Genomic DNA, 14,225 nt, shown 5'->3' with positions numbered 1-14,225 from the left:
GGAACTTGCTGATGAGCAACGAGATGGAAAAATCAGCCGATGACATCGCTGCAGCGCAGGTCAGTGCAGCATAGAATGAGCCAGTCCTGTGCAACTACTCCAATTGACACGATGCATACCATGCCATTCACAGTCAGGGAATAATTTGCAAATGTAACAGTGGACCGTTTTAGAGGTTACAGAAAAAAAATCAATCAATTTCTAATTTCCGTCATCCCATTTCTCTTCAACCTCGGAAAATGGGACTTACGAAGACTTCTAACCTGCTTTCAGCCTCCAACCTCAAACTCTTTTCTCAAATTTGTCTGGTATATTTTGCCCTAAACTATCCTACCTTAACCAGTGGAACAGATTTTGGCCGTAAGGCAATGTCTCCAGGGTAGGCTTCTTCCCTCACTTCAACAAAAGAATCAGCAATATCTTACAGTTCCATCATTGTTTCAGATTCCAATTCGTGTTCAATTTTTTTAGGTGTTATGTTTCTCCAGAAATCAGTAAATCTGAGTAATCCGATAATTCACCCATACTTTTGGTGAATGTGGATGAATGCACAATTTGTGCACTGTTCAAAACTTCAAACTTTTTAAAGTAAAATGACAAACTTTTTTACCTAGCTTCGATCTTTTGCCTCGCCTTTAATTTTCTATGTTTTTGACAGCCAAATTGAAGGTGTTGCTTCACATCGCTAAAGAAACTGATCTTGATTTTAATGAAGTGTCTGAAAGAGCAGGCATGTGCACAGTCAATCCCACATTATTATCAGCTTCATTTCAGGCTCTTCAAAAATTGTATTTGTCTTTTAACTATGAAACTGCATTCTGGATTTCTGACGACACTCATTCTACTCTTCTGCCCATTTTCCTCTCTCAAATTCTCCCTCCTCGTGGACCCCAAACCCCATCACAAACTTACCCTCCCTCTAAAATGCTACCTGGCCTTCACACACACTCCATCCCTGCAAGTCTGCAATCCTGGCTAACCTCACACACTCTGCTCCCCCCATCCCTCACCAGTCTCCCATTCTCACTCACCTCACTTGCCTGGAATCTTCAAGGCAGCCATCTGCCTTACTCATCATCTCCTCGTGGCTAAGGCTTGATTTGGGGCGGTGTGCTATACTACTGCTGGCCTGCCCTTGGTCAAGTCATAAACCTGCACGTCTCACCTGCTCAACTCGGTGGCTAACCTCACCTCGTGCTGGCCTGCCCTCAGCCCTGGTCTGAGTCACCTGCTCACCTCACCTTTACTCCCCTCGGTGGCTAACCTCATCTCATGGTCGCTTTTGGCACTTCGCTGTTGCTGTCGAGAAGCAAACCTGCTCACCTTTTGCAAAAGCAGTAAAACCTGAGCAGCCTTTGCCCCTCCTCCTTACCTCGTTGTCTCTCTTTTCTCGCGGACCTCAAGTTAACCACATGTACAGTTTGGACCAGAGTTTTCCTGCTAATTTAGTACACCGACCAGGCTCGATGGGCAAAATGACTTACTCCTGTCCCTATTTTCTTTGTCTTCTCAGTAATCATGCAGAAAATCTACAAATTTTTTTTGTCCTATTTGATTGTGTCATCAATACAAAAACATTTTAAAATTTCTCATGTCTGTGCCTGGTTCCAAATTTAATTCATATTTTTGTTCTTTCGGAATACAACATTCTTTTTCCTTCCAATTAAGGGGCAATTTAGCGTGGCCAATTAACCTACCCTGCACATATTTGGGTTTGTGGGGGTGAGACCCATGCAGACACTGGGAGAATGTGCAAACTCCACATGGGACCAGGATCGAACACGGGTCCTCAGTGCTGTGAGGCAGCAGTGCTAACCACTGCACCACCCATTTCATGCTTCTAATGAAGTGGATCAGTGATGATATATTTCCCAAAATCCACTGTGGCACAAATTGCTTTTATTTTTTTTAACTGATGTACATGGGCTTCATATGGGTAGAGACATCTCCATTATTGTAGCTGGTGCTACAACCTACAACTTGCATCTTTGTAGCACCTTTAACATAGAAAACAATCCCAAACCTTGACACCAAGCTCCTTAAGGAGATATTAGAAGAGGTGATCAAAAGCTTGATCTTCAAGGAGGAGAGGTTTAGGGAAGGAATTCCAGAGTTTGGAGCTGAGGCACCTGAGTCACAGTGGTTAACAGTGAAGCGATAAAATCAGGAAAGCACAAGAAGTCAGAATTGGAAAAGGACAGGGATCTTCGAAGGTGGAAGGACTGGAGAGGATATAGAAATGGGGAGTGGCAAGGCCGTGGAAAGAATTGAGAACAAGGATGAAAATATTTAATCGACAGGGAGCAGGGACGGGTCGCCCAGCGATCCGATTGATTACGTGGAATGTAAGGGGGCTGAATGGGCCGGTTAAAAGATCAAGGGTCTTCTCGCACCTGAAGGGACTGAAGGCTGATGTAGCGATGTTGCAGGAGACTCACTTGAGGGTAGCAGATCAGGTCCGCCTGAGAAGGGGGTGGGTGGGACAGGTGTTCCACTCAGGCTTGGATGTCAAGAACCGGGGGGTGGCGATTCTGGTGGGAAAGAGGGTGTCGTTCGTGGCGGCAGAAGTGGTGGCAGACAAGGAGGGCAGGTATGTGATGGTGACGGGGAAAGTTACAGGGAGAGAATGTGGTGCTGGTGAATGTGTATGCCCCGAATTGGGACGACGCGGGCTTTATGAGGCGCCTGCTGGGCCTCATCCCGGGACTGGAGGCAGGGGGCCTGATCATGGGAGGGGACTTTAATACGGTGTTGGACCCTGGGCTGGATAGATCGAGTTCCAGGACGAATAGGAGGCCGGCAGCGGCAGAGGTGTTAAGGGGGTTTATGGAGCAGATGGGAGGGGTAGACCCATGGAGATTTGGTAGGCCTAGGGCGAGGGAGTATTCTTTTTTCTCCCACGTCCACAGAGTGTACTCCAGGATAGACTTTTTCGTATTGAACAGGGGGCTGATACCGAGAGTGCAGGACACTGAGTACTCGGCCATTGCGATATCGGACCATGCACCACATTGGGTGGACGTGGAATTGGGGGAGGCGCGGGATCAGCGCCCGTTGTGGCGCCTGGATGTGGGGCTGTTGGCGGACGAAGAGGTGTGCAGAAGGGTTAGAACAGGCATTGAGAACTATCTGGGTACGAACGACACGGGTGAGGTGCAGGTGGGGACGGTCTGGGAGGCCCTGAAAGCAGTGATTAGAGGAGAGCTGATCTCCATAAGGGCACACAGAGAGAGGAAGGAGAGGCAGGAAAGGGAGAGGCTGGTGGGGGAGCTCCTAGAAGTAGATAGGAAATATGCGGCGGCACCAGAGGAGGGGCTATTGAGGGAGCGGCGCAGTTTACAGGCCAGGTTCGACCTACTGACCACTAGGAAGGCGGAGACGCAGTGGAGAAGGGCGCAGGGTGCGGCGTATGAGTACGGGGAAAAGGCGAGCAGGATGCTGGCACATCAGCTTCGTAAGCGAGATGCAGCCAGAGAGATTGGGGGAGTGAGAGAGAGGGGTGGGGACGTAGTGCAGAAGGGGCAAGAGGTGAATAGGGTCTTCAGGGACTTCTACAGGGAATTGTATAGGTCTGAACCGCCGAAGAGGAGAGGGGGAATGGAGAACTTTCTCGACAAATTGAGGTTCCCAAAGGTACAGGAGGAGCTGGTAGAAGGGTTGGGGGCGCCGATAGAGCTGCAGGAGCTAATTAAAGGGATAGGCCAGATGCAGGCGGGGAAGGCGCCGGGGCCGGATGGGTTCCCGGTGGAGTTTTACAGGAAATTTGTGGACCTGGTGGGCCCAGTGCTGGTGAGAGCCTTTAATGAGGCGCGCAAGGGGGGGGTTCTGCCCCCAACAATGTCGCAGGCCCTGATCTCCTTGATTTTGAAGCGGGACAAGGACCCGGTCCAGTGCGGGTCCTACAGGCCTATCTCCCTCTTAAATGTAGATGCCAAGCTGTTAGCAAAGGTCCTGGCAACCAGGATAGAGGATTGTGTGCCGGGGTAATCCATGAAGACCAGACGGGGTTCGTGAAGGGACGCCAACTTAACACAAATGTCCGGAGATTGTTAAACGTGATCATGATGCCGGCAGTGGAGGGGGAGGCGGAGATAGTGGTAGCGCTAGACGCGGAGAAGGCATTCGATAGGGTGGAGTGGGAATACTTGTGGGAGACGTTGGAAAGGTTTGGGTTTGGGGAGGGATTTATCAAGTGGGTAAAGCTGCTTTATTCGGCCCCGATGGCGAGTGTGGTAACAAACGGGAGGAGGTCAGAATATTTTGGGCTCCATCGAGGTACTAGGCAGGGATGTCCCCTATCCCCCTTACTCTTTGCATTAGCGATTGAACCGTTAGCGATGGCACTGAGGGGTTCAGGGGGGTGGAGGGGACTGACAAGGGGAGGGGAGGAGCATCGGGTCTCGCTCTATGCGGATGACCTGTTGCTGTATGTGGCAGACCCGGAGGGGGGAATGCCGGAGGTTATGGAAATACTAGCGGAGTTCGGGGACTTTTCGGGATATAAATTAAATCTGGGGAAAAGTGAGGTCTTTGTAATACACTCGGGAGACCAGGGGGAGGGAATTGGGAGGCTCCCCTTCAAAAGAGCAGTAAAAAGTTTCAGGTACTTGGGGGTGCAGGTGGCAAAGAACTGGGGGACCCTCCACAAGCTGAACTTTTCTAGGCTGGTGGAACAGATGGAGGAGGAGTTTAAGAGGTGGGACATGGTGCCGCTGTCGCTGGCAGGGAGGGTGCAGTCAGTTAAAATGACGGTCCTCCCGAGGTTCTTGTTTTTGTTCCAGTGTCTGCCCATCTTCCTCCCTAGGGCCTTTTTCAAGAAGGTAACGAGTAGTATCATGGGGTACGTGTGGGCACATGGCACCCCTAGAGTTAGAAGGGTCTTTTTGGAGCGGAGTAGGGATAGTGGAGGGCTGGCGTTACCCAATCTTTCAGGATATTACTGGGCGGCAAATGCATCGATGGTACGAAAGTGGATGATGGAAGGGGAGGGGGCAGCTTGGAAGCGTATGGAGAGGGCGTCCTGTGGCAACATAAGCTTAGGGGCACTGGTAACAGCACCATGGCCGCTCCCTCCCACGAGGTATACCACGAGCCCGGTGGTGGCGGCCACCCTCAAGATCTGGGGGCAGTGGAGGCGACACAGGGGGGAAGTGGGGGGTTTGATGGGGGCGCCACTAAGAGGGAACCACAGATTTGCACCGGGAAATACAGGAGGGGGATTTCTGAGCTGGCAGAGGGTGGGCATTAGGCAACTGAAGGACTTGTTTGTAGAGGGGAGGTTTGCGAGCTTGGGAGAGCTGGAGGAGAAATTCGGGCTCCCCCCGGGGAACACGTTCAGGTACCTCCAAGTGAAGGCATTTGCCAGACGACAGGTAGAGGGGTTTCCCGTGCTTCCCGACAGGGGGGCGAGTGATAGGGTGCTGTCGGGGGTCTGGGTCGGGGAGGGGAAGATCTCGGACATTTATAAGATTATGCAGGAGGTGGAGGAGGTACCAGTAGAGGAGTTGAAAGACAAGTGGGAGGTAGAGCTGGGGGAACAGATAGAGGATGGGACATGGGCAGACGCCCTAGAGAGGGTCAACTCGTCGTCGTCATGTGCGAGACTGAGTCTCATTCAATTTAAGGTACTGCATAGAGCCCACATGACGGGGACAAGGATGAGTCGGTTTTTCGGGGGTGAAGACAGGTGTGTCAGATGTTCGGGAAGCCCTGCGAATCATGCACACATGTTTTGGGCATGTCCGGCACTGGAGGAGTTCTGGAAGGGGGTGGCAGGGACGGTGTCGAGAGTGGTGGGGTCCAGGGTCAAGCCAGGATGGGGACTTGCGATCTTCGGGGTTGGGGTGGAGCCGGGGGTACAGGAGGCGAGGGAGGCTGGAATATTAGCCTTTGCGTCCTTGGTGGCTCGGAGGAGGATCTTGATTCAGTGGAGGGACACAAGGCCGCCAAGTGTTAACACCTGGTTAAACGACATGGCAAACTTCATCCAATTGGAAAGAATCAAATTCGCCCTGAGAGGGTCGGTGCAGGGGTTTTTCAGGCGATGGCAACCCTTCCTGGACCTCTTAGATCAGAGATAGAAACTGAGGCCATGACAGCAGCAACCCGGGAGGGGAGGGGAGGGCGGGAGGGAGGGGGGGGGAGGGTGTGGGGGAGGGGAGGGGGGGGGAGGGAGGGGGCGCGCGGGTAGGGGGTGGGGGGGATTCCTGTTAAGTAGGGGGGTTTGACTTTGTGTTGATATAATTCAAATGTAGGGGGGGTTAAAATGTTTGTACTCTGAAAAATTTCTTCAATAAAAAGTATTTAAAAAAAAAAAGGATGAAAATATTAAAACTTTCTTGCCAGACCGGGGCCTAGTGTAGGTGAAGTGAGTTAGGACATGGACAGCAGGAGTAGAATCGGGTGAGGGTAGCTTGATCCAGCTGGATGATGCAGGAAAAGCATTGGACGAGGATGATGTGGTCAGTCATTTTGAAGGCTCCCGACAGGTGGAGGAATGTTGATTTATCATGGTCGCAGTTGCATCAGTTGTAATTTGTGACTTTGAAAAGGACTATTTAAATGAGAGTTAGGTGGCAGATCAGCCATGATTTCGTTGAATGATGGAGGAGGCTCGAGGGGCTAAAAAGTCATCTCCTGTCCCTATGTTTCAGTGTTGTAGCAGGAGGAGAAACCTGATTGAGAAGGTTAAAAAAATAGAATTGTAGGCAGAATAGGCATGGACTTGGGAGGCGACATACATTCAAGGACTTTAGAGAGGAAAGAGATTTTGGAGATGACAGTATTTTGCAAGAACAGAAGGGTCAAGGTTTCTTTTTAGAGGAGTAGGTAACAATGGGAGATTTGAAAAGGAAGTGGGGAACAGTACCTGAAAAGGGGATTATTAACAATATTCGTTCATTACAAAAGTAAATTTTCTATCAGACCACACCATGTACCAGTTTAAAATGAGCATAAATAATGTTTGTTAGATTATATTTTAATTTGTGACATTATTTTTTTTGTTCACCTCAGTCATGAATTGCCATGTGATTCTGAAATGCTAAATGCTGCTTTTCTTTTCGCACATTCCCTCCCGGCCTCCGAGGTAAAAGTTGAGATAGCTAGACATACTCTCGTCACGTGTTTATATGATAGTGAAGGGGTTGTGCTGAATTTTTACTGTGAATGAGATCTTTTGTAAACAACAATCTGACTCGCGTAAAGGCTATATTTCTTCACTTAACTTGATGATTTTAAATTAATACCGTGACAATTGCTGTCTATTTGCAGACCTTATTCAACCCAAATAAAACTGTGGTCAAGATGTTTTTAGTGACCTATGACTTCAGCGACATGCCACCAAACCACATTACACTTTTGCGACACAGAATATTTCTCGTGCCAGTGGAAGAAATTGAAGGGACACATGAAAATATGGAAAATTCAGAAGTGAAGAAAAAAGTACTATGTTATCTGATTCATTTGAGGTATGTAAATTCTGAAAATAACATGCACCTCTCTCTAAGACCAGTAATGTTGCATTGTTTAATTTCCAAGCATTAATATAAATATTTTTTTATACATTTAGAATACCCAATTATTTTATTTTTCCAATTAAGAGGCAATTTAGCGTGGCCAATCCACCTAGCCTGCACATCTTTTGGTTGTCGGTGTGAGACCCATGCACGTCCTCCCCCTGTGTGCGTGGGTTTCCTCCGGGTGCTCCAGTTTCCTCCCACAGTCCAAAGATGTGCGGGTTAGGTGGATTGGCCATGATAAATTGCCCGTAGTGTCCTAATAAATGTAAGGTTAAGGGGGGGTTGTTGGGTTAGGGATATAGGGTGGATATGTGGGTTTGAGTAGGGTGATCATGGCTCGGCACAACATTGAGGGCCGAAGGGCCTGTTCTGTGCTGTACTGTTCTATGTTCTATAAACACGGGACGAATGTGCAAACTCCACACGGACAGTAACCCGGGGTCGGGATCGAACCTGGGGCCTCAGCGCCATGAGGCAACAGTGCTAACACCGTGCCGCCCTAGCATTAATATATTTGAAGCTTTCTTTGATCTTCATAGAATCAGTGGGCAGACTATAGTGGTGACAGCATGAGATCCACCTACTGATGGAAGTCACACGTTGCCATTGCACAGGAGATCTGACCAGGTAATCAGGCATTTACCTGGACAACGTAGGACCTCCCATTGAATTAAGAACCCAACAGTGTGGAAACCCAGTCCCCTGGAGCTGCAGCGCCATAGGGTGCAGTGGCCACTATTGTTACTTTATTAGGACCTACCCAGAGAAACACAGATGGATCCTCTGGAGACTGCTAAGTGTGGGTAGGCAGGGCTCCCCAGGAAGAGCGTGTGGTTGGGTGGGGGAGGGGTTTACAGCAAGGACAATGGGGCCGTTTCCAATGTGCCTCTTCCCGATGTCGGGTCCCTTGGTGAGACAAGGAGTGTCTTTGAACCAGGTAACAAAACAAAACCAACACACGTATCAACAAAAGAAAAAATACCAACCGACAACAGTAACAATACCCTCCCCCTTAACGGAAATACAACGAAAAACCACACCCCACTTCCTCCTCCCCAAACAGCTGACTGTGACTAATTCCTTAAAGTACGATATGTAAGGCGGCCATCTGCAGTACAGCCAATTGATCGATCCCCTCACCATGAACTTGATCTTATCGAGGTACAGAAATTCCATCAAGTCATCTAGCCACACTGAGGCACTAGGTGGCATCGCCTGCCTCCAACTCAACAAAATCCTCTGCCGAGCAATCAATGAGGCGAATGCCAGGGCATCTGACCCCACGCCCATCCTCGACTCCAGATGGTCTGACACCCCAAATATGGCTACTAACGGACAGGGCTCTAAATCAACATTTAGGATAACCCATATGGCGCTGAAGAAAAACCCGCCAAGTTAGGACAGGACCAGAACATCTACGTGTGGTTTGCATGCCCTCTCGAGCACCGCTTGCACCTATCTTCAACCTCCTCAAAAAATGGACTCATTCTGGCCTTGATGAGGTGAGCCTTAAATGAATGAAATGAAATGAATGAAAATGAAAAATGAAAACGAAATGAATGAAAATCGCTTATTGTCACGAGTAGGCTTCAATGAAGTTACTGTGAAAAGCCCCTAGTCGCCACATTCCGGCGCCTGTCCGGGGAGGCTGATACGGGAATCGAACCGTGCTGCTGGCCTGCTTGGTCTGCTTTAAAAGCCAGCGATTTAGCCCAGTGAGCTAAATCAGCCCCTTGAGCTGGATCAAGCTCAGCCTTGTATCAAATGGCGTAGCATTCATCCTGCAGAGGGACTCACTCCCCACCTCCTCCAAAATGGGTATTATGCACAGACATGATGTATATTTTTGTAGAATATAAAACCATCCTCACACAACTTAGTAAATTAACTGAAAAGTAAATAGATATGCAGCATTCTTTCCAACAAACTGCAGAATAATACAAGATGAGCATCCATTCCCAGTCTTGTCATCAGAGGAGTTCCTGACAATTGAGAACTCCTCAATGGTTAAATCCCGAAGCAAGCTGCTCCACTTGGAGCTCAGTCACGGCAGGAGTGCACCAAACCTCCAAATACACCACCCGCCTTGTGTGTGTAGTCGAGTCTGCAGATCAGGCATTGGACCATCAGCCATTTCAGAATCGAACAAACCAGAGTGGGAAGCAAGTCTTCCTAGATCCAGATAGACTGCCGAAGAAGAAGAAGAAGAAATGTAGTAAATCAGGGCCCTGGGTTCAAACCATTAACTGCTGTGAGTTAGGCAGCTTCATCCTGGGAGGCAGTACAATTGGTTCTGGCATCCTGAACTTGGAAAGGAACAAAATATTGCCCAAGATTCCTGCTACCAATCACTGATCCCTGCTGCAAATTTGTTGTGCTGGCAAGTTGGGCCATGAGATAGCTCCATGATGCAATGGCACCATGACTTTTGTTCTTGTGTGTGATAAATATTCACTTGGATCAGGTACTAGCAATCTATTAATGCCGAGAGAATCATGCCCTGCATGAGTACAGAAAGGGCAGCTAGATTTGTTCATCCATATACGATGGAGGTGAGTTAAATTCTGTTGGGCTGGAAAATAATTCCTCCCCTTTGGTATGAGGGGATTATCATCAATTGTCAACCTGACCAGATTTGTGTTGACATGAAATGTATTTGAGAATTTTCCTCTGGAAGGTCGTGTGATTTTAAATTGAATGTTCAGTTATATTAGCAGCCAAATATTCACCACATTCTACTTTTATATCTAATTGTTCAGGTTTCAAAGTTCAAAATCTGGAAAAATCTACTTGCACAGTGATATAAGGCTGCTGTTTTCCCGAAAATCAAGTGAAGTGGATTCTGGGATACCTTATGAGTTAAAGTCATTTACAGAAATGCCAAGAAATCCAAAATATTCACCACGAGTTTAGCACATCAATTTCAATATTATCTATATTGCAGTTCAGTGATTATTTATCTAGCAACTGGCTCTAACTAGTGGAACAAAATCTCAGTTTCAGTTCAGTGTTAATGCGCATGCTTTGTAATAAACATTAAGGATTTGTTTAAAGTGGTTTCCAATTGTGGCATTCTGTAAATTTTGATTTAGAAAAGCACAGGAAATTTGCTTTAATGTAAACCTACAATATTTAATAGACACTTTTGCCCTCAGTTTATCAAAATTTAACTCATTGTCCTCCGTATCAACATCTATTTTGAAATACTTGATTTATTTACCTTAAATATCTTCCATTTCCTGTATTAATAATTATTGTAATTATGTGGTTCTTCTGATGTGTAAGCTGATCAGGGCCACAAGAAAGATAAATATGTTGCAGTGTTGGGAAGAAATAAATAGAAAAGGGTTGGTTTTAACTCTTTAACCTAAAGAGCTTATGCAAAAATATTTACAGTATTTACTGTGGCACCACTTCAATGGTCAGTTATCTGAGTAATGTTTCTTTTTTTTCATTTATGCTTTTGGGAATTTCGCCCCTTCTCTCAAAAAAACAGAATTATGTGTTTAATAGATTTAAATGTCTTACCAAAAATTCAGTTTGATGCATAAACTGATTTTAACTTGTTCTCTATATAGAGAATTAATACTAACCAGACTGTTGGTAGGGAGAAAAGAGTAAGGTAAGAAGCATTGGGGGAATTGGCAGCAGTTTCTAAACATATTTCAGATTTTAAAGTGAATCCTTCCATTTTTAAAATGTTTTTTGCCATAGTTTCTTCGCCTATACCAAAGCACCATTTTCTGTTTGAGAGGGGTAGGTGTGAAAACTCTTACCGGGTCTATGCTAATGCTACTTTTCCACTTGCAAATGCAAAAGGCAAAACGGGATACATTTAGTTTGATTCTTGCATTATTCTTCAACCATGTGAGGAATATCTAGCCCGTCTGCCCCCCACCTCCGCACCAACACACAGACACACACACCCTCCCCTCCCCTAACACCTGATGTTTCAAGTGCAAACACATGGTTCTGCTACTTGGGGCACAGCATTTGTATGCAGATGCACTGTGGTAATTGGTGATGGTATAGTTAATGATCTTCACATTTGCCAAAGTGTTTTTGAAAGGGGGGAGGGCAGGGATTCTTGGCCAATGGACATCCAGGTAGCCCTCTAGACTGAAATAAATTAAATTGCACCTTTTTTGTATAGGCCATCTGTAGGTTAAAGTGTTAAAAAAGTGTTTCCTGATGTTAGGAATTTTTCATTATGCACTGTGTGGTACTATATTTGGAAGGTATGCTTCAGAAATCTACATCTGTTTTTGTTCTTATTATCATTGTTGTCCAAACTCCTAAACCTACAAATCATATTGTTGAAACAGTTGTAGAAACATGAAGCTAAGTGAGGTAGATTTTTTTTTGATGGAATAAACTGTTCCTGTAAAAATGTTGGTTTTGAATGTTCTTTAAAACTTGTGCAAAATAAAATATTGATTTTGAGTCCACGCATATGTACAGTTCAGGAATTTACCCCGATAGCATATACCTTGAAAGCTGCTAATCCATACAGACCAAAAGGAACCTCAAATTCTATCCCTGGCCAGAAGCAGCTGACCTTGCCTAGTCTGCAGTAAAAATGCTGCAGTGCCATTAGATCCCCTCGGATGTAGAATGAAAAGACAGTTTCAACTCCTGATAATTAGCTAGAAGCACATCATGTCTTATGCGGAACGCTTTGGATGAGAACAAACTGGGTTTGGCTGTGATTTCTCTCCCTCTCCAAAAACCTGCCAACTGTTATCTTGGTGCAGAGATAAAGAATGCCCTCTAGGGTCAGGTACCCACAGGCAACTTGAGCCCGTGGAAGCATTATCCCATTAAGAGTCGATGTTTTCGGGAGATGGGAGAAATATTGGCAAGGAGGTAAACGGCTACACTGGAGGTGCACAGAATGAGGTCTGTGTGCTTCACCTGACTGCAATACATGTGATCCAACTGACCATTTTGGTACAGTGAGGAAGGCCCTAAGATCATACCAGGTCCTCCCAGGTCCATGGGAATGGAATATCGGCCCCAATTCTATAGAAGAATGGAAATCGTGCTAGGTTGAGAGGGAAAGGAGAGGAACAGTAAAATGAAGGTAAAAGTAAACAGAATAAGAGAGGAGAGTTGACAGATTTAATTTTTTGCTTTGTACTCCCTGTAAGAGACAAAAATTTGGCGGCAATAATAAGTATTTTTGCTACGTTTAGTGAAGCAGCTAAAGAGTTATAATTGTGAAAACTTAACCGTAGGACAAAATTTTAAACAGTAATTTTCAGGGGTTTCATCTGACTGAAAGCTTCTCATTTATAGAGATATTTCTTTATTCAGATAATAGTCATGTTATCCTTCATAATAAATCATTCTCTATTTTTTTTTCTTTGCCTCAATTGAAATTTAATTCTGTTTTGGAGGCTGGCCTTCTTTGCATGATTATCTGGTGGCAGTTCAGGCAAGCCTTTGTAAAGTTCAATCTACAGCTGGGTGCCAAGAGGAAATGAGCAGAAGGAAGCATCTGGCCTTTGGCTTACTCTTCCCTGACAATCCATCTGTGAAGAAAAATACCATATGAGAAATAACAGTGCCTGGTTTAATAAAGGTATCACAAAATCATTCTTGCACAATACTGTACCTGCACTGCACATGTATTTGTGCCTTCAACTCTCAGTATGCCAAGTTATACATTCCGGCTCCTGAGAAAACTCCTCTACATGTGATCGTGACAAGTATCTTACAGTATGCCACAGAATGCTGAATTTTAAAGAAAAGTATTTTCTCCATTTGTTTGAAATAATGTTACGGTGTGCAGATTTATATTTGTAATATAATTGTGTAGATTTTAAGTTTAATGTGTTAATAGGAGTGTTGCAATGTTAATAAAAAGTACGTTCAACCCAAAGCACTGGGTTATCTACAGAAAGGTGTCCTCTAAAATTGTTTACACACTGTAATTTATGCCTCGCACTTCTGGTAATAATAATAAGCAATAAGTTGTCATATAAATATAATTTACAATGAATACAGTCTTGCAGGTATCACAATAGGTATTGCAAAAAACAAGTTTTAAATAAAGACCTGGTAGGTTCAGCTTTGTAGGGACTGAGGGCCTTTAAGGGAAAACTGGAGAACCATGGCAAATCTATAGCTGAAAGTGCATTGCCAACAATACCACATGAAAAAAAAATTGTAGTTATGTTGCACCTTATCAAGTTTGCAGAACATTCTGAACCATCTCATCATCAATCAATTAATTTGCAGTCATGTAAGTCCCAAGAGCAACAAGTTGATCTGTTTTTGGTGGTATTGGTTGGGGGAGGGATGTTGAACAGGATGCTGGAGAAATGTCCTGATCTTAATGTTTAGCTAACAGGCAGATTTTAATATCCATCCAAATTATAGCTAACAGGTAGATTTTAATATCCATCCAAATTATAGCACCTCCGACTGTGTAACAGTTACTTGGTAGTCAACGTGTCCACAAACCTTCAGTGAGGTACAAATCCACATTCTTCTGACTTTGGTGAGAATGGTATTATTGAATCAAGCTGACACAGGCTTAAATACCCATCAGAACTTTCTTTTATGCAAACACTTTGAAATTCCAAGCATAAAATAACTTAATGGCCTTGGCTGTTGTGAAGGGAAAGTATATGATGTTGCTCAGACTGATGCCCAAAAGAGGAGCATGCTCTTTACCGGGGCCATGCCTAATATGAGACA

General features: G+C 45.4%; 1 protein-coding gene across 5 annotated transcripts in view; it reads left to right on the top strand.

The window, feature by feature from the left end:
- Positions 1-13,421, top strand: part of LOC119962768 (protein FAM214B) — a 195,086-nt gene extending 181,665 nt beyond the window's left edge. For all 5 annotated transcript variants that reach the window (XM_038790800.1, XM_038790803.1, XM_038790801.1 and 2 more), the window contains 2 exons: positions 7,273-7,469; positions 10,280-13,421. In XM_038790800.1, the coding sequence (XP_038646728.1) occupies positions 7,273-7,469; positions 10,280-10,433 (351 nt within the window). In that variant the 3' untranslated portion in view covers positions 10,434-13,421. The remainder of the gene's footprint in view (positions 1-7,272; positions 7,470-10,279) is intronic.
- The last annotated feature ends 804 nt before the right edge of the window (positions 13,422-14,225 follow it).

Source organism: Scyliorhinus canicula, chromosome 3 (genome assembly GCF_902713615.1).
Source record: "Scyliorhinus canicula chromosome 3, sScyCan1.1, whole genome shotgun sequence".
Classification (NCBI taxonomy): Eukaryota; Metazoa; Chordata; class Chondrichthyes; order Carcharhiniformes; family Scyliorhinidae; genus Scyliorhinus; species Scyliorhinus canicula.
Note: the sequence above shows the minus strand (reverse complement) of the source record. Positions and strands in the feature narration are given on the sequence as shown.